The following is a 21,656-nucleotide window of genomic DNA, read 5'->3' as shown; positions in this document are numbered from 1 at the left end:
CAAAATGTTGCTGCGAGCAGCTTCACAGATGCTTCTGAAAGTTATCCATTCAATATAACTACCATTTGTTTGGCTCAAGCTCGTTTTTGACCACTGAAGCATAAAATTGGCTTTGGGCCACGCCCAAGTCTGTATCTTCAGAGACGAGATTCCCTTTTGACCCAAAATGATTTTAGTCAGCCTTAAAGGACTACAGGCTCAGGAATAATATGCAGCAGCTTAACATTAAGCATTTTTTAACTCAGATAATGTACACATGTTTTGCAGTTACACACACATACAAACACTGAGTCTGACTCTGTCATAACTCTATGAGACTTTCTACTGTGTCTATTCCTATGGAAGATGTATTTCTTCAGTTTTAATGACATGCATCGTTGCATGTTATGTAACAATAAAAGCCCCATAATTGCTTTTCTGTCATAATGATTTATAGATGATTCCTGAATTTGCAACACCGATCACGCTGATCATTATACGGCATGCTAGTGCAGACCTTTAATTGTGATATGAATTATGCGATGTGGAAGGATTGTTTCCAAACACGTCACTAATGATTTTAACATCGCATTAAGTAGGGCATGAGATGAAAGCCATGACAGATCAAAATTTGCCCTCTTCAGTGTGGGCTGAATCAGCTCCTCTGGGGTAACCGTGTAAAGCAGGCTCTTGGGCCGCTGGCGAGACAAATAGCTGCTCCCGGTGGTGCAACGACTAGAGAGTGATGAGGCTTTTCTCCAAAAGTGAATGGATCCTTGCTCTAACTGCGTCCCAGATCTAAATGGCCACCCACAGGTGAGGTCTCTAATCCTTTAGCAAAGACCCCCCCCTTTCCATCCCAAGGGAGGAGATCCACTTCCACATTAATCATTTCTGTGACTCAAAAAGCTCTCACAAATACACGATTATCACAACACCAAGTCAGCAGTTTGCATGGAAGACATAGGCAGGGGAACAGAATGATTTGCCCTGTTTCTGTTTACAACAAAGCACTGGAGCATAGGGCAGAGCTAATAGATGCTGCTGAAAATAAAATGAAATGGCATTTTTCCAGTTTCTGCCCAGTCTGCTTGTCTGAGATGGTCCCACATGACTGTTTTTTCAGAAGGCATGGGGTGGCCAGCAGGAGGAAGATTGGTACTTTTCTTCTTGTGCAGGCAGCAGCTTTAGACATTAAAGCGTCCCCGCTATACAAAAGCGTGGCGCCTGGTCTGTGTGAAGGGCAGATGCTCCGAATCTAATCTGCAGATTTAAACCTGTGTCAAATAGTTTTACAATACTTTACATTTAAAATGCATTTTAAAATATATCCTAAAATTATAAATTATAAATGTATATATTTTATACATTCCTGTCATATTTTTGATGAATAAAGAAATAAGAGGATAATAAATGTCACCACCTTCCTGTCTATTAAATACCAAAGAGGATTTCAAATATGAAAAATTCAAACAGGTCCCCATTCTGTGCCTTCAGAAAAAGTAATAAAGCTATGATACACCAGTGCATAAAGCAACTTTAGAAATGTGTACAGCTATTGCACCCTACTTACATACAAATAACTGACATATTTTAACCAATCAGAATCATTTCAGCTTCAGTCCTAATTTGCTTTGCTTAGTGACAATTTTCCTAAAGAACTGTGAGTAAAGAGGTGTTGAAAAATGGAATTGTGCTTTGACCTATAGGCAGTTCTGTACAGAGAGACACCTGATCATCTGTTTTGCCTTTGGAGATGGGAATATAACACGAACAACCTTTGTTTGGTTCATTTTCCTGGTTACTGCCACAGAGCCCGAGTCATCCAGCATGGTGGGCCTGTTGCCCAGTAGGTATGCTCATGGCATGAGAATCAAGCAGTAGAGCAGAAATGGACATTCCAGCTGACTGGCTGAGAAATGGTAAAGCACGTTTGAGCATGTGGGCTTGCTGTTGTCCTTTAGGGCACGGATATTTGGATGAAATGGCATCAATTAGTGGGATTTCCACTGACGTGTGTGCTTATTTGCCATTTGGGCATGATTGAACAAAGATGTTCACCCAAGGGAACGCACTTCCCCACAAGAGTGATGTAAAAAAAATGCTCCGCATTGTCCACTAGCAGTGCATAGTGTCAGTTTGGTTTCGTGAAGCCAAAAACCTTCAGTTGAGAAGAAAATTGAGGTTTCAGCTACACTAGTCTAATATCTGATATTTACACCACAAAGAAAATGTCAGTAGTTTGTTTGAATATACATATTTAAAAAAAAGCAACATTAAAATTGCATAAGGATATATAAAATAACCTGCACCCTGTGCATGTTGGGCCAATGGCACCTGTAAGTATGTGTGCTGATGAACAGGAGTGTGTTACAGGCTTAGAGGTTTATGACCTTCATAAATATGTGTCAGGCACTGCTGCAGCAAGTGCTGACTGTGTTGATAAGGGGCCAAATTAGCCTTCTGACCTCACCTAACTCACTTCCTAAGCACCAGTTTGAGATGTAGAACATGACACATATCAGTTATGTAACAGGTTTTTTTTAAAAGAAGAAAATATATCAATTCTATTTAGAAATAAATGTGTCTCCTATGCATCTGGACTGAACCACAGTGTTCAGGTGGATCAATAAGTGCCTCAGTGAAGCATAGAAATGCTGCTCCTTAGACATGCACTTTTGACTAAACATAGTCAAAAGACATAATTAAGATTATTTTTCTCCAACCCTAATAATGGCTAAAGAGCCATAAATATCTGACACCTTGTAACCCATGCATTTAAGTCACAAGTTAAATAGATGGATTCATGCTTCACACACCCCTTGATTACAAAAACGCCAATAATTCAACTTCAACATTTTCTTTAACAGGACTCATATTCTATTACACAGCTATGTTAATAGATTTTGCACTATAGCACTTTTTTCCCACTCCCTTAGGAAGATGTAAGTAATTCTATTTGGAAATGAAACAACATAAACTCCTGATATTTAAATTAAATGCGACTGTTACGCTTTATTCTACTGTACGCAATGATTCACGCATCAGGACGACAGCTTGAGGTTTACATCAAAGTTCTGTCTTTGCACAGCAAACATCACTCTGCAAAACACGATGATAATTTGCTACTTAAATCCAGAACTTACCCAGCACACCCACTCTATATTAACTAATATTAATGGGAAAAAGCCACAATAGTGAAAGAAAAGTATGAAAAGAAGTAAAATGACTTAATCTCACTTAATCTGCAAAAGAAGTTCAACTTAATCAAAAATAATCCATTTCATTAACGCAACAGGAAGGAAATGACATAGGACCTCCAGGACGAGTTAGTAGATTAATTAATGTATTTAATGATTTTCAGCATTTGGGATTACAGTGTGATTAACGTTTTTGTGTATCCATCATCAGTACAGCTGTTTAGGAACTAAGCACTGCTTACCTCCCAACCCGGGACGGAGCCTGTTGTCATATCCATCCAACAGCCTGTCTAAGATTCGGGTGAAAATGGTGATGTTGTCTTTACTGTCATCAGGCAACGGCTCTCTGTGTCCAACTACTGCCCTGCAGGGAGAAACAAAGAAAAGAAAGTGGAGTTCAAGAATAAGAAAAGCTGTCAGATTTAGCAAAACCACTGATATGCTGACACTGACACTGCGTACAACAGTGTGAAAGCCTGCTGTTTGTTAGTATCACTCACTGTCTCGACTGAGTGGACTCTCCGTTTTTTGAAAAAGAATACATTTATAGTAAAGAGTTGTTTCCCAAAAAGAAAACACTCAGCAGCATTTTGTTAGAGAATTCATCATATGCTATCAACCATTAGTTATTAATTTACACGGCCCACAATCCCCAACATAACAATACTGTAGTGGAATGAAAAGGCCACTATATGTGGAACAGTGATGCGTTAATGAGTACCATCTTTAATTAAGTTAAAATCCCCCTGGGAGCTGACCTATAATATTAAAGTAATCCTTGTCAACCACCCCTCCATGCCCACATGCACTCTTCCACATGCAGCCCTTCACACTTCTGTAAGGAAGGAAACGAATCGTGTATATTCCGTGAAAGATCCTCAAAGGAAATCCCAGAAAACTGGGAAACTGTGTTTTCTCTTGACTTTCTGTAGCTTAATGCCTGCTAAAATAACAAGTCAATATAAAGAGTCCACTGGAGCTACAGTATTATCCATTAAAACACTTACTGGGTGAAGGTCACCTTTTTAAATGTATGCAATTGTAATTATTATCAGCTCGGGGAGTTAAGGATCTTAAAAATGGCATTCCTACACAAAACGCATCATAATTTTGAGGCATCTGGGCAAAGTACTTTAGTTTAGCTAAGTGGCCATTAGGAGGGCATGTGTGGGCAATAAAAAATATCAATTAAGCATCAGGGTTCCTTCGTGTTCTAGTGATTATTCCCTCCATAATGTAGTGGCGCTCGTGTTGTACAATACACCAAGCATAAATGCTTTTAAAGCTTTAAAAAATGATAAAGTGCTGTTTTTATATTAGGCAGGTTGAAATGTGTAAACTCTGCCAGTTATACTTTATTCAGTGTTAAATTAAACATTAACACCCTCTGGTTTATATAAAAGATACTGTGCTGTCAATATTACAGGGAACTTTGTATTTATATTGATTATAAAGGTAATGTAATGCGGCACAGTTAGCGCTTCTTTTACAATGTGTTTGTTATTGCTTTTAACTGTCTTTTATGTTCTACATTAGTAGAGAGACATTGACTGTTTACTAATCGATTTCCTAACACTGTACTGGGGGCTGCGTTAAATTGTTGGCGCCTCACAGAGAAAGCATTTGGGTTGGGTGACTTTTACTGTGAAAAGCTAATGAAGCAAGATGGTTATTGCATAAAAATGCATGTATGAAATCACATTTTATTTTCTTTTTTGACAGTGGATCAGTTTTAATTATGGACGACAGTAATAGAACTTTAATGGGGTGAGCTCTTAGATGAAGAGCCGGAGGCGAAAGACGGCACACCTCCACTGTCTGCAAATTACACTTCCAATTATTTGTGATTCACTCTTTGAAACATTGTTTGTTGGACTGCACAGTAAACAGAAACAAGTTGCTCTTGTGTGTTTTAAGTATTTAACTCATCTGAAAGCTGCTAATTTTGAAATAAGAACACTGGGGGCCTTCTACCAGTACATTGCATAACTCTCACATAACACTACTGAGAAAAGTACCTGCAGCACTCAGTGATTTGTGTCTTTAATAACATAGCATGCAACATGTGCTGTAAAATCTTCCACTGAGGTCTCATACCATGTCTACAGTTAGGTCCATACTTTGTTTTCTGTTATTTTGAACATCACCAAATGCTGTGTTTCCTCCCTCGAGGCCTTTACTGCAGCTGCCTTCAGTTGCTGCTTGTTTGTGCTTCTTTTGGCCTCCAGTTTTGTATTTAACGGCAGAAAAGCAAGCTCTTTATTGGACTGAGATCACGTAACTGACTTGGCCACTGAAGAATTTCTCATTTCTTTGCCTTGAGAAACTCTAGGGTTGTTTTTGCAGATTGCTTTGGGTCAGTATCCATTTACAATGTGAAGCCCTGTCAGTTTTACAGCTTCTGGTTGAAAAGTTCATCTTGGTTTTATCTGTCCAATGAGTTTATTTTTTTGACTTTGAAATGTCTTGTTCGAGAGCCGTTTGAAACCAGTGGTTTCACTTGGGCAGCAAACAGCTTACAGCCAAGTGTCCGACTGGTTTTGAGCCTGAGGCTCAAGTAAAAATGGCTCCAATTACTAAACAGTTACTAATTTGTTGTAAACCCTTAAATTAAAGCTGGAAAGTATGCACTTCAATCACATCTTGGTTGTTTGATTTAAAATTCACTGAGGTTGAGTACAAAAGTTGTGCACTGTATGACCACGACAGGTTCACAGGCTTGGCTGTACCCCCGAGTATTAACAGCACATGCTCAGAAAGTCCCAAGAAAGTCGGAAACTTTCAGAGGGTTCATATCACTTCCCCGGGTGAAAACCTTCCTCCGTTATGAAACTTGTGCTGAAATGCTGCTGGTAATTTTAGCATTCAGGGTGGCAGCAGAGGGACGAGTTGAGACTCAAATAGGGCCCAAAAAAGTTGTCTACCCAGAGGAAAAATGTAAAATGGAAGAAATTGCCTCTGCAGCAATCTCCCTTGATGGACTTGATGATGCCAAGCAGGCGCAAGTACACCGAGTTCACTAAGTGCACGTTTTGTTTGAACAACGACAGTGGTGTTTTTGTGCATTTCTGCTGTAACTGCACAAGATTTTAAAGAATCATTAATCTTCTTCTCGTTTTGTTGACATGACACAACTGGGATTTCTGTTCATCTTTTCTTTTCATGCCCTCCTAAATGGACACTCTTTTCTATGCTATATATTAGTTATTGTAACAAAATTGACTCTTCTAGTATGACTCATCATTTTACCATTAAAAAAATGTAAAATAAAAAGACAAATAAAATCAGATTACGATGGATTTTCGTTTACGACCGCGTCCATCAAAATGACAGAATCAAAACCTAATGCCACCTCTGCACCAAGGTGAACATGGAAAATAATAAAGAATACAACTTCCAGGGTCCACTAAGTGACAACCATTTGTTTCCTGCTTCACTTTTGGACTCAACATTCTCAGTGTGGTGTGACAAGGGTATAAAACAGTTCAAACATTTATATGTGGATGGTGTTTTCGATAGTTTTCCCAACTTGTCTTCTCGTTATAATCTCCCTATTACCCATTTGTTTCACTATTTTCAAATTCGAAATTTTGTTGCCAATTGTTTCCCAAATTCCCCCTCTTTACCTCCAGAACAGCAGTGGGAAACTACGTTATCATTTATTCCTCATCACAGAGGAACCATTTCGAAACTCTATGAGGCTATTCTGTCTTTTAGTAACCACTCTAATGTTAAGCTTAAGTGTACATGGGAAGGAGAACTAGGAATTCGAATACATGAGGAGTCTTGGGAACAGGCTATAGCGAGGGTACGATCTTCCACCTCCTGTGCTCGTCTTGGACTTATTCAATTTAAGGTCATACACAGGGTGCATTTCTCTAAGTCTAGACTTTCTGAATTGTATCCAGAAGTGGAAAATAAATGTGATAAATGCCATGGTTCTCCTTGTCACCTTAGCCACTTGTTTTTTCTGTGTCCTGAGCTACAAAGTTTCTGGACAGGGTATTTTGCTATTATGTCAACTGTTCTTGGGGTAACTGTTCGTCCTTGTCCTCTGATTGCTGTATTTGGGATTCCTGTTCGCTCACTTACACTTGATTCCACACAAAAGGATATTATAGCCTTCACATCCCTATTAGCGAGACGTCTAATATTGTTGCATTGGAAGTCTGTTAAGTATCCTACTATTACCCGGTGGCTTAAAGATGTCATGTTTTTTTTAAAACTTGAAAAAATTAAATATACGTTGAGAGGTTGCACAGCCAAATTTTTTCACAAGTGGCAACCCTTTATCTCTTATTTTGCTAGTCTAGAGGTATTGCCTGTTTAAATGTACTTCTGTTACTGTTATATTCCTCTAATATGTTTGATGGTTGTGTTGATCTGTGTGGGACTGGGGGGGGGGGGGGGGGGGGGGGGTCTTTGTTTTAGAATGCGTTGTTTTTTTCATATATATATATAAGTTTATTTACTTAGGAGAATGAAGAAAGGTTGATTGTATTTCGGTAACTGTTTTCTTTTTTCAATAAAAATATTTTCAAAAAAAAAGAAAAAAGAATACAACTTCCAGAACCGAGGGCAAGTGATAAGACAGATGATGTCAGATGTTTGAGGCTTCGTAACTTGTGAGTGCACTCCACTGAGACCGAGCCTTTTAACTCCAAGCTCACGACTTGAACCCCATCGAGCAGGGCATGGTTTAATATATTCCAACTGTCAAATAAGCACCTACCTCTATAATTATGCTCTGGCAAAAAATATATTAAAATATGACAGCATAACAGTGTACTCATAAATATTTGAATGAAGTAATACTGGATAATTCTGGATTTTCCATTCACGCAACTTATCAAAAATGGACAGGCATGTGTGTTTGAAGTAGCTCAGACACACCGAAAACACCAAAATACAAAAAAAGCTTTTAGAAATGGCTGGGAAGAGTTTAACTGCAATAGGTGATATCTCACTTAACATGAATCATATATCAAACAAAAAGCTTCTGTGGCCTCTCAGACGGCACCGATGGAAATTCAAAAATTAACGAGAACCCCCTTAGTCGCTAAGAAACCGTTCGAGCAACATCTGCTGCACAAATATCCACTTCAGAAAAAAAACAAAGCAAATGTGTGGCGTGTAGCATCTGCATGTTTAACTGAAACACACACGCTTGCTGTGACACACACACACATAAAAACACACACTCTTGTAACCTCTTCCAGTAGGCGCCAGCTGTTTAAATTCACTGATGAGGACTAAAGAAATGGGACATTCCCTCTGTATTTGACATCATTTTTATTGAAACACAGAGGTTTTATAGTCGTGCCAGATGCTGTGTTTCACTCCCTCAACCCCCTTCGTTATTCACACCATCTCAACACAAGCGCATGAATCCAATTTTAAAAGAAGCACAAAGAACCAAACACCCATTATATCTGCACATGACAGGATGTTTGAATTTTAGGGGGGGGGGGACAAAGTTGCAATAGAAGCAAAAAGACCCCCGAAAAAAACGATTACTGCTATATGTCTTAGTTTCGTGTCAATGCCAAATTTGACAAATACTTTCTTTTATTAAACATTGATATTAGTCATAGGCTCAGCATATAAATACTGTTAATTATTAATGACTGCCAGGATGTCTGATCGCATTATTCTGTGTAGCTACTCTAAAGTTGGACTTTGATGGTTAAAAGTGAATTATGAATATTTGAACATGAGATGAGTGATATTTACCGATGCTGTGTGAAGACAGCCCGGAAAACTATCAGTAAAAGGCCCCAATTCATCATCAGATCAGTTTGCAACAGAATGGTGAAAATTAATTCATTTTCATTAGTGGCTGCAGGAAGACATGGAAAGATTAGTTGGACCTATTTGGAGGGAAATAACTCGTACTTTTTAATTCTTATTGACCATTTTCATATCAAATGAGTGACTAACACAGTTTTTAAGCCCTGACATTGAACACAAGTGGCTCGTGTTTTATTTACTGAGGCAGTGACTGTAAATGAAACCGATATGACTGCTCTAAAAAAGGTGCAGTGCGCTAGCGCTCGGCGCTTCAGCTTGTATTCTTCTCCAGCCTGAGCAGGTTTAATAATAAGGATAAGTGGAAACAGCCGTGTGGGTGTGCAGGACCTTTAAGCTAACAATGGGCCTTTTTTCACAGTGGGTACTTGACTTGTATCTAGGAAGAGCACAGGTGTTACAACTAACTTTAACAATGGCTCTGTTATATCGTGCTGCAGAAAACGGCATGGCAGCAGCAGGAGCCTGAAACAGGAGCAGATAAATGGTATTCAATTCAAAAGGATAACAAACGTCTGTGCTTTGTAGTTCTTTGTTCAATTTGCAAAATTATCCATATGAAAAATGCATTTGAAATTCTCGTTATCCATTTTATTTTCCTGGTTGCTTCACTTCATTTGTAACGTCACCACCTGGTTCTTTGCTTTGTTTTGTCTGTGGGAGTGGACTGTACCAGTGTCCGGGGGTGTGTAAACCCACTAAGTTGACGTAAAATATGATGTAATATGTGCATATGAACACATGTTAATTTATCAGCAACACTAAGGCATAAAATGTTAACTCGTGGACTGGATCCAAAGGCCAGTGAAATATTGTTGATGAGAGGACACAGAGTAACCTTCAAAGCGCCCACCTTGAGCATGTCCTCTCTTTCCACACCGCAGAGGGTTTGAATATATTGTGTATTTAACGATCCTTATATCTGACTAGTTACAATGACTAGCTACTGCTAGTTAAATGAATTGACAGAGAAATGTAAGTAAAGACTTGTTAGTAGCAGTCTATTACTGCCTACATGACAATGGTACAGTCCATGTTTTTTTCATGTAAAATATCAATTTGTATATTTATTTAAAAGGGTGGTGTAAACCCATTTTTATGTTATTTATTTTGATGACACAAATTTAATAAAGAATCGAACTGTGAAGTGTTACACTGAACGATTACTTGTTAACAACCATTAACAGGAGTCACTCTGTGCTTTTGGTCCTCTTGATAGCCGATTCCTACATATTTTCCACAAAAAGTCTCAGTTTCCCCACACTGCACAATTGCTCACTTACATGAAAAGGCAGACAGTGAGCTGCTATATCTCAAAATCCAGACAGTAATTAATATTTGTACACAACAGCACTACACTCCCTGTTAAAGTGATGACGACTATTTTCTATAGACAGGAAACAAACTTGCATGGACTTTTGCACAGCTTTATCCTCGATGTTTAGGAGCAGCAAGCACACAGTGTTGCAGAAACAGATTATAGTAAAGCATTTTACAGCCCTGAAATTAAAAACCCAACGCTGCAGCATTTGTCACCAAATTAATGATATCAAAAACGCCGACTCACTGGAGCGGCGAATGGTGCACGCCGTTAACCTGAGGCTGGTTTTACCTCTGTCAGTGCGCCCCAGGGCAGCTGTGGCTACAATGTAGCTTGCCGTCACCAGTGTGTGAATGTGCGTGTGAATGGGTGAATGACTGAATGTAGTGTAAAGCGCTTTGGGGTCGTTAGGGACTGAGTAAAGCGCTATACAAATGCAGGCCATTTACCATAGTTTTAAAATATTTAAAGCCTAAATTATAATATTTAATCACTTTAATTTAGTTTGGGTTTTTGGCTTTGATTTTGACTGAGTACTTTTGCAGAGAAAGCTTTAATTTGGAATTTAAATTGGCTGTTTTGTCACTTCCATGGTCGCAGTACAAGGCAGGAGAGCGCATTAAAACCAAGCTGCTGGTGGCATATTTTCTGATGGCATCATTAGATGGGATAAACACGGGTATTAAATCAAGGGTATTCTGCCTCCTGGAGCACAAGGAAAAGTTTCTAACCTAATCATATATGTGCAAACTTGTTGGGAAGTTTACTTTCTGTAGTAGACACTATGGATTTAAATGTTATCCTGTGAAAGTTTCTTAATTAGCAATGTTCTGTAAAAGTCTGCGTCTCTTTAATTAATTATTACTTAGTCCCATTTCTGAAGGGCATGCCTGATTTCCAATATTCCTCAGCTGAAATGAAAGGGACTAAACATCAAAAGGCCTTTGATACCTTTAGTAGCACACCATATTGTTTGTGAAAGCTAACCTCGATGTGGTCACTTTCTGCTGTAGTGTTAGCGTCTTACATGGATGACTGACACCCTGAGAAGAAGCAGCAGACTCGCTGGGCTGGTGGTGGGAACAAAATGTGTGTGGGCCCAGCAGTCTGAGTTAGTGGAACGGGCATGCACTGAGTGAGTGGACTGGCGCCAATCCAAGGTTAGTGCACTGAACCAGTCTGACAGGTGAAGGATTGCACTCTTGGCCGGGGAAGAGATGTAGTGTTGGTCTCCCAGGGCATGCTGGTGCCTGCTGGCAGCCAGAAGGTGTGGAATGAGCAGCGAGGCTGGAGGGAAGTGAGCGGTAATGAGAGCTGTTCGGGTGGCAGGAAGAGATGAAGGTGCTTCATGAGCTGACAGAGTGATGGCAAATAAACCTTAGTGGAGAGGAGTAATTGTGGAAGCTAAAGTTCAAGTGTGCTGTTGTGTGCAAATGTGTGCTTCGCTCGGTGACGGATCTGCCTCGTTTTGTGGGGCCAGTTATTTTATTCCACAGCCCCAGGATGCTGAATATATAAACCAGTTTCAAACTATTTGATTAAATCTTTGCTGTACACACAACAGGGACTGAATTTCATTACCAGCTAAAGGAGCTCTGAGGTTACATCGGGACTGGCCAGAAGAAAAGGTAACCAAATCAGATTTTAGGGAAAAGTTGTGATTGGGTTTGAAGATTTACTGCTATACAGCTACCACCGACTTAAACGCCCCGTGAATCAACATCACTTCCTCAGTGTGATGCATCCTCATTTCAAACAAGATGTCTGTGAAGACAGTAAGGGGCGAATCTCAAGTGTGAGGCAATGAGCTTCGGTGGTTTTATTAGAGAGAAGGGTCAGAAAGGTGAGGCCGCTGGAAAAGTTGTGTGGCTTTTATTCATTGAACCTTCAGGTTACACCCACTTGTGCAGCATGAGTCACCTCTGAAAATACTTTGTTCTCCTGAAGGGTCTCAGTAGCTTTGACCTAAACACAGCTAAGCAAACCAAATCCATGTTGAACCCCATTTAAAAACAAACAAAAAACCAGCCTTTTCATTAACAAGAATGTGACTTGTCTAGCAATGAAGCAGAGTGCGCTGAAGAATACAAAATAGATGGACCTATTTGCTTTTCCTTACTGTCATCTATCCTGTTACAATGGTGGATGTTCATATTAAACACAGGCAAAATTTAAAGTAGCAGGTTTTTCCTTCCCACCATTCCCAAATGCTTGCCCATAGGGGTTCGTCTGATTGTTGGGGTTCTCTCTGAGTCTTAGCTTTACAATATCAAGTATTACAATATAAAGGTGGCTGTTGTTGTTTTTTGGAGCTGTATGAATAAAATCAAATTGAATTGCTCTAAGCAACTGTTTTCCAACGATTTTTTTTCTACTTTTGGCCATGGCTGATATTAACTGGCAGGGATTCCCTGATAGTCTTGGTAGCCGGGGATCAGTCCTGGAGAGGGAGGTCTGGGCTTCTCTGCTTAGGCTGCTGCCCCCGCGACCCGGCCCCGGATAAAGCAGAAGAAGATGGATGGATGAATGGATGGATTTCCTGATATGGTTATCACAGGCACAGCAAGAGGTGTAGATATGAGCACAGCAGCTTCTTGGTTCTAAACCAAATTTCCTAAAGAGGAAGGCACAAGGCAACAGTGGACCCAGTTCCTGTTAATGGCTAAAGTTTTTGTCTGTATATTTCATAGACATCAAATTCACCCCAGACCCCAGGAAGCAGTGTGTAGAAACGTTACCTTGCTCAAGGGTACCTCAGGGTAGCCGTTCAGTGGATGATCATGGGGCAAACACTATACCTACTGAGCTATCCCTGGAATTTTGAGATAGAAGCAACATTAAATCACTTAAATACTTGTCTTGATATTCAAACCCAATGGTAGGAGTGACCCACCTATTACAACTGAGGTATGCAGAAGAGCATCTCTGAATGCACAGCATTACCTTGAAAGCAGAAGACCACACCAACTGCCAGTCCTGTCAGCTAAAAACAGGAAACTGAGGCTACAGTTCACACAGCGATTCCACCAGAATTGGACGATAGAAGATGTGAAAAATGTTGGTCTGATTTCTGCTGCGACATTGAGATGATAGGGTCAAAAGCTAGGTGTAAATAGCATGAAAGCATAGATCTATCTTGCCTTAACAAACAAATTAGTTGCCAGGAACAGTTTGAAACCTCCACAGCAGCAGGAAGAGGAGCCTCTTTTTCTGCAGTCAGTCAATCAGAAGAAAGTCAGCTTTTAGAGAGCTGCATAAAGGGCCTGTATCAGTTAAATAAAAGGTTTTTCTTTTTTCTATCTGCAGCTTTAAAAGTAAATTATGCAAAGCTACTCTAGTGGAGTCCCAAAATAAAAAATATATATTGCTGGAAAAGAGCAGAACGGGTCCCCTTTAACATTTGATGGAACAGGAGTAGACAACAACTGGAAAGATGTCACATAGATGCTCATTTCTGGTAGATTACATTGTAATAACAACAGTGCAATGCTATTCACACTAGTACTTGCAATGGACTTCATAAATTGTGTTTCATATTTTAATCCCCAACAGTTCGTGCCCTCGGATTGTTTTTAAATGAAGAAAGAAGAGCATGATTTTTGTTCCTGTGCACATAGTGAATACATACTTGTACACTGGAGAATTGCAATATATATTGGACAGTGAATGCAGCACTCTACAGCTCATATCAAAGCAGTACATGTGGATTTGACGCACCTATTGTAGTGCTGCATCATTCGTATATTACCGAGAGCACCCTTTTAAAGTTAGCGGCTTGAAAAGCTGTTGAACCCTGATAATAGAACAGGAGAAAAGGAAGGAACAAACAAACGCTCTCGTTGATTAACTTCCATTCCAACAAATTTTTAATCTCTTAAGCATTTGGCTGCTGCTGCTGTTACTGCTCATGCAGTCTGAATTCCAAGTGGGCACCTCAGGAAATGCCACAGCATCCTCGTCCAACTACCTTGTCTCTATCTCAAATGTGCGTCACCCCATCTGAGTTGATGTGAGAGCTGCCGGATGACTGATAAGAATCCTGATATCCAAAGTGGCCTGACGACGCACCCGCTGAACTTCTCGCTGTCTTGCCGCTGAGAGCCAAAGGCGACTCAAATCGAATGGAGGGGATTAGTGAAGCTGCTTGGAGCTTTGGGAGAAAAGATATACTGGAAGCTGATCATTTTTCTTGACTGCAGCTATGGGAGGGACTGATTAATTTATTTATTTAAACATATGAAGACAAATATTCCCATCTTCCTTGGAAGAAGGCATGATGGGAAAAGATTTCTACATTGCTGATTAATAAATTTTGAATTTAAAGTTTGCATTTATGCATGAGATAACCTTTACATCATATCTAATCTTCCTCACCAGATCCTCCCACTCATATTCTTGCCACATCTACCAACAATATATTGATAATATTATCCGGCGTGGCATTATGCAGTATATTGTCCCTTGCCTTGTATCATTCATAGCCTTTTCAATGTGACTGATTTTTCTTTGTTTGCTTCTTTATTCTGTCATCCACTCGCCTGGTTTAAGCAGATAATATGCACCGGAGAGAAGCTGAAGTAGGAGGGTGGGGGTGAAGTGCTTCGGGTAATATCAAACGGTACCTTTGCCCGACTGCAAATGTCTCATCTGCAGTCGTTCCTCCAGGCCAAGATTTCTCACATCTTTCACTCACTGTAGTTGAAGTGTTTGAGAGGAGCTAGTCAAAGAAGTTCAGAATCTGTTGGAGTGGAAACTGTTTGAAAATATGATAAACAGGCGTTTAAACACATCAGAATGACAAAAGGCCTTATGGCCGTGCTAATGGTGTTCTTGTTGTCCATCACTTTCTTTGGGAGCATTTTTCTCATTGTGATGGCAAGCCACACATGGTAAGCTCCACACCTCACCGCCAGTTAATTCACTTTCGTTTACTTTGCAGTCACTACTTTAAATATATTCTACTTATTGTTCAATATTGTTTCTTTATTAAATTTATTTATTTTTCCATCACACCTTCCAATGTTTATATGGTGTGCACACATATTAACACTGCAAGGTTACACTGCAAGTTCTGTTTTATGTTATATTAATACATCTTTCTTTGTTTGAGTTACCTGGGAGTTGGCTTCTCCTCCTGTCTGGCTAAAGGTGTGGCAAAGGACTGGGAGGTCAGGTACCACTGACAGCCTAATTGGATGAAACCACATGCTTCATTGCCTGGGGGGTGTTTCAAGTTTGTTTAATTGTTTTGTATTAGTTGGTTATACGGCAGCCATTTTGTTTTCCCCCTGTATGTGTCATTTGGTTTAGCTAAACCAGTATTTAAGTTCTCCCTGTGTCATTTCAGCAGGTCAGTTTGTCTTATGTTTATTTGAGGGTTTGTTAATTGTTATCTTGAGTTTAGTTTATTGAGTTGACCTCTTTTATTGGTCTGCCTGTTTAAGTTTTTTGGCTTTGTTAAATATATTTTCATATTTTGGGGTCAATAAAACCCCTTTTTTTTTTAAATTAAACACCTGTGTCCTTTATGCCTTACTGCTTGGTCCCTGATACTTATCATTTCAGATGCTGTGAAATTGTTGTGCACACACTCACTCCCTGTACAAAGAATCCATTTGACAATACCACCTTTTTTTAAAGACATATTTATACTATATAAGTACCAGTCCATACCATCATTACAATTATAAGTGCGATCATATTGTGCATTCAGTGCATTGGTTAAGATTCAAAGAAATAAGAATGTCAGACTTATTATGCACTAAATTCCTAGACTTTTTATACCATGCAGCCTGATAAATTTTCCTCTTACAGTCCATCTCATCCAGTCATCTTTCTACCAAACCTTGTACCTTTCCCTATGCAGTTTCTTATAGCACTCTCTCCGCAGGAACTCCAGGCACTCCCCTGGCAGCTGGGCTGGAGTCCCTCCAGTATTTTCTCAGTTAGCCCCCCCTAGGCCTTTTACCAAGTATGCCACACCTGGCACTCTTTTTAAGGCAGGCACCTCGGGGACATTTTTAGTACTGGACATACTTTTCTAGTGTGTGTTTGGAGTAGATGCCAACTTAGGTTATGTGTCCCCTGGGAACATTTCCCCTGAGCTTTATATCACTGTACTGACTTATGAGAAACTGCTACAGATTTCATACGATGTCGGGAGATTTACATTGAGTTTTTCACTCAGAGCAGAGGAGTGAAAGAAACCTTTGGAAAAAGGTTTTCAATAATTGTTCAGCATTAATGACAGGCATGTCCAGCAATTCTTCCCAACATCTGTTTAACACTAAAGAAACAGGAGCAGGCCAATTTGGAGCCTCCTCAGCCCATTGATTACCATTAGGCTTAAAGTTGGAGACTGTGGCACAATCTGTTCAGACAGAAGAACAAGAAGAGGAAAATAAAATCAATTGAAAAACTGTACTACCAGCTGTACTACCATCAGATTTGCCGAACATTGTTCTGTCTCTTGTGGTTGCTGTGTCATTGGTATTTTTGGATGTTTGCAGTCCCAGATTTGCACAGAAATATGTATGTGACATTTCTGTCACCAGAAATAAAAGCTACACGCATATTACACTATGACAGGAGTTGAAACCATTAAAATGTAATTTCTTTAAGTGTACAGCAGGTGTATGTTTCAGCTCGTAGTTGCTCATACTTAGAAAAACTAGCTCCTCTTTCCATTCAGTACACACATTCATCTTGCATGGTCATCCCACACAGTCTGAATTCCCCAGTCCATCGCTGTAAAAGCCTCTGACTTACTTGATCTTGGAATTTAACAGTTTTCGCCTCTCTTGTTGTCCTTGATCTGTAACTAGCTGTAATTCAGTGCCATGACAACCAAGGTTGGCGAGAGGGCAGAGAAATGTCTTTCTGGTGTCCGTTCAGCTCGCAGACAAAAAACTGACTAATCAGAAATGATCAAGTTGCAGCGAAAAAGAAAAGCCAGAGAAATGAAATCTCAAAAATAATGAGAACAAGGTCAGCATAGTTCAGTATTGCTGTCATAACAGCTATTTGAGTCTAATCAGATTTGGACTCCATGCAGAGATCCACAGCAAGGTTATACCATACTGAATTTAAAGTAACACTTGCCTTAATACTCCAGTAGCGATGAGACATTGCAAGAGGAAAGCCTTGGATGCTTTATTTGGAAGTATGCCACCACAATAGATATATGCTTTGGTGTAACAACTCCTTACAACAGGAGGAAATTATCTAACGTAGAGATATGATCTGAAACGTGTTGCGACACCAATCTGCTTTGGAGGCCCAGAGTTTCACCTGCACTACTGATATCATCGGGGATTACAAAAGCTCTACCAGCACCATCAGCAGCAATGAACATATCATTTACAAATTTAACCCTCTCACATCTAAGTAACCCTAATCCCTAACTCTCTGCTTGCAAAATATGTAATATCTGGATTTTGCAAATTACTCTCTAAGAAAAAACATAAACAACTGACAAACTATTAGTCTTCATTATGAAACATGATTACAGCAGTCGTGTGAAAAAGAGAGATCTCGCAGTCTAAGCAGTCCTTCCATAGGAATTAAAAACAGTAAGTAGCAGCCATTGCAAAATTCACCTGAACAAATCACAAAGCTTCTGGAACAATGTCCTTTAGGCAAGCGAGACAAAGTACAGATGTTTAGCCATAATGCACAGCACTACAACTGTCAAGCACGGTGGTGGAGGGGCTATGGTTTGGGCTTATTTTGCATTCACAGGAAATGAGTCGACCATGAACTCGTCTGTATACCAAAGTGCAGCAGACTCCCGAAATTTTTAAAGGGTTACACTTATAGAGCACCTGCGGAATAAAAAACGGCAAATTTTGGATGTGCTTCCTCCACTTCCATACCATTGATTCATTATGTTTAATTCTTTCACAGCTGCTCCATTCCCATGTTGTTGTAGTACAGGGGTCGGCAACCCCAGGCATGCGTGCCACGGCTGGCTCGCGAAGGGTTAACTGATGGCACAACCATAGCTGGGCTAATGGCAAATGCCCGGTAGGCCCAATGGTGATTTTCCGTTTTTATGGGCTGATGATTTTTATTATTTTTTTGTAACAGTATAAACAATGAAAGGTTGTGGATTGGCCAGATGCTGGCCGGTGTGTAAAAATAACTCAGTTGTCTGGTGGTGGCTATCGCGGAGCTTCCACAGATTCAGTAACATTAGCAAGTGGTGGAGGCCAGCAGGTGGATGAGGGAAAGGGGAGGCAAGAGGAGGAGAGACCCGGGGAGGGAGGAGGAGGAGAGACCTGAGGCGGCCGCCGGTCCGAGTGTCAGGTGAACTGAATTTCAGGTAAGAGGTTATGACCTGCAGACTATCTGGGTCAGATATAAACCAAGTTTAGGTGGAGTTTATTTTTGTTGTGCTGACTTTTTACAGTCAGTTACAATAACTCGTACTGCGTACTAGCTAGCATGACGGAGTTTCTATACAGCTGGGTCGGTGCTATGATGTTACTGATAGTGAACTTTATTTTATTCATAAGGTTAGTTAGTAGAGTTGCCAACCGTCCCGTAAAAAGACGGAATCATCCCGTATTCAGAGAAAATATTACGCGTTTCGTCTTGACACAAAGCTGGAGTTATTCTGTGTCTTTACGCTGCATAGCTGCCTCTTCTTCTGTCATTCTCTCCCCCTCTCTCCTGTTTCTACTTCAATCATGAAACCGATCAATGATCAGCTGATCGGCTTTTCTCTCGTTTGTTTATCGCCCACTTTTCGCCAGAAAGAGGAAACCACCAGAGATCGCGTTAAACAACAGCAGCACGTTTAAGCTTGATCAGCTGTTGTTAGAATTTATTTAATATTAATTTCCAGTATCAGCTGATGTTTGCAGGAGCCACAGCTGTAAAAGCTGCTGGTCATGATGTTGGTTTGGTTATCAGGTGAGAGGGAAACATGAAGATGAAACCAGGAGATGTCCTTACTGAATCATCAGAGCTGAACAGGTGATGGACAAACAGGTTTACCTTTTAGGTGACATGAATGAGTTGAAGGGAAGTTATAAGGGAAGGAAGAAATACACGGATACATCTGTAGATTTGAGACAGAATTCACAATGCATTTTTGGGACTTTCAGGCGTATGGACCAATGTTTTATTTTCTGATCAAACCAGAAAGTTTTAATGAGCAGCTAGACTTGTCTCGCATTAACTGGCTGCGTTAATGCCAGTTAATGCAACATCGAAGCAGCTGGAATCCACAGCTGTGTGTGTTCATGGAGCTTGCATTTTCACCTGCTGGACATCACTACCTGACAAGTTTAACTGTCTTCAGAGCATTGCAGAGGCCTTATTGACAGTATTTGGCTCTACATATCTGTGTGAGCAGATTTTCTCTCACATGAAGAGTGTCCTCAGGTAGCCGTCTGAATGCTGGACACTCAGAGACCTGTGTCTTTGAGTGGGAGACCAGAGATCAGAGTGTATTAACAAACATGCCATATTGGCTCAGTTTATTTTTCTTATCATTGTTGTGAGGAGATCATAAATAGCATTTGCATTTTCTGTTGTACAGTTCATTTGCTGTTATGGAGTTCTTGTTATGGATAAAAAGTGTCTTTTTATTTTTTTTGTTTCAAAATAGCTGATAACTATTCGCTGATAGCTGCCAACATCTGGTTCTATATATTGTGTAACTGTAAATAAAGAGGGTTATTCAATTTATTGCTAATGCAATCATATGGCACACTGACTTCTGAGGAAATTTTAGATGGCACTCGTCATCAGAAAGGTTGCCTACCCCTGTTGTAGTATATTAATGACTAACCTCATATTGTGGATGAATTATCTCAGTTGTTCTCCTGACTGAAGTTTGGTCTGTTTACAGCATCCTGCTATGTGATTGGATTTGCTCCTAACTTAGTGAACCCTCACGTTAACTTTTATCAAGTGGAAAAAAGCTAGCTTTCATCCTCCAGCTTCACTGTGTTTATGTTATGCTAACATAGCTGTGTCGCTAGCAATCACGTAGCACATCATTATATACCAGCTAGCCCAACTTCAGTAACCCTACAAAAGTCACTGCTGTTTAGTTTTCTGTATTTATTTATGTTGGAAGTGATAGCAGAGCTGTACTTTTTAATTTTTTCAGAAATCTCTCAGTCACAACATGGTATATCATGTTTAGGTGGAAACTAGCAAGCTAACTTCCTGCTAACGTTAACGGATGTTAAAATTAATTGTTACTCCTGCAGCAACACTGATCATTTCATTAAAGATGAAAGACTAAACATTTTTTGACAGTTTTTTGACCACATAAAATCGGTTCGAGGTCAGTAAGCACAACCAGAATTCATACATAAGGCACACCGGATTATAAGGCGCACTGTCGATTTTTGATAAAATTAAAGGACTTTAAGTATGCCTTATAGTGCAGAAAATATGGTATTTTTATTTTATTTTTAATCCTAGATATGCGTTTCGGTGCCATCTTAGGGCTTTAAGAAGAACAGAATGAAAAACACAAGAACACTCAGCGAAACGCTTGAGATAACTACAGGCAGTAAACTGTTATGATGCTGGAATACTGGATTGCATCTGATGCAGATGCAATGAGGTGAGATTAATAACGCTCTCGGATTGGCTACTTTCACACCTCCCACCTCTGAGTTCAGGCGTATTTCACCACCCCAAGCTGCTTTTTGCTCTAAGAAAAAAAATGCTGAGGATATATGCGGTTTCTGTGAAAATGCGGTGGCTATTAGTTAGTTCTAAGTGAAAATCTTCGAACAGCTATTTGAGGTTGCGAACTCTGAACTGCAATTTCGTGGAGGTATACTGAATTTTAGAGTCAAACGTGAGGTCATCCATCCAGCAATCAAACATAGGATAATTACTTGAAATTTCTGGTTCTAAAAGCAATTAACTAATCAGGTGTACTTAGTTTTAAATTCCGTGAAAACCTTCTTCATATGACTGTATAACCTCACAACATGTGCTATTCTTAACAGAGGATATGAGTACTGCATGGTAAATACTATTCAAATAACTTGAAAGCAACAGGAAGGGTCGATTTAATACATTTCTATAGCTGATTATATTAGAGATGACAATTCCCAGCTTTAAATTCAGAATTACTTCACAGTTTCTTTCTGAATATATTGTAGCTACAAAAGAATTCATTTCATGGGAGCACGCTTTGCAGTAAAGTCTACACCTAAAATCTCGGTCACACATGTCGCAATCCATGGAATTTCTAGCAAAGAAATGGGTATCTATTTCTTTTGACGTTTCTTAGATTGTCATGATTTACTGATTAGGAATCCATCTTTAAAGAGTATACACAGCAGAATCTTGCAGCTTTTATGACCAACATA

The 21,656-nt window shown here is 39.8% G+C and overlaps 1 protein-coding gene across 2 annotated transcripts in view; it reads right to left on the bottom strand.

The window, feature by feature from the left end:
- gabra3 (gamma-aminobutyric acid type A receptor subunit alpha3) overlaps positions 1 to 21,656 on the bottom strand; it is a 114,182-nt gene that overhangs the window by 47,373 nt on the left and 45,153 nt on the right. For both annotated transcript variants that reach the window (XM_006799464.2, XM_006799465.2), the window contains exon 3: positions 3,422 to 3,543. In XM_006799464.2, coding sequence (XP_006799527.2) covers positions 3,422 to 3,543 — 122 coding nt within the window. The remainder of the gene's footprint in view (positions 1 to 3,421; positions 3,544 to 21,656) is intronic.

The sequence above is a fragment of the Neolamprologus brichardi genome, chromosome 10, assembly GCF_056152115.1.
Source record: "Neolamprologus brichardi isolate AB-2024 chromosome 10, ASM5615211v1, whole genome shotgun sequence".
Lineage (NCBI taxonomy): Eukaryota > Metazoa > Chordata > Actinopteri > Cichliformes > Cichlidae > Neolamprologus > Neolamprologus brichardi.
This window is presented reverse-complemented; position numbering and strand designations above follow the sequence as displayed.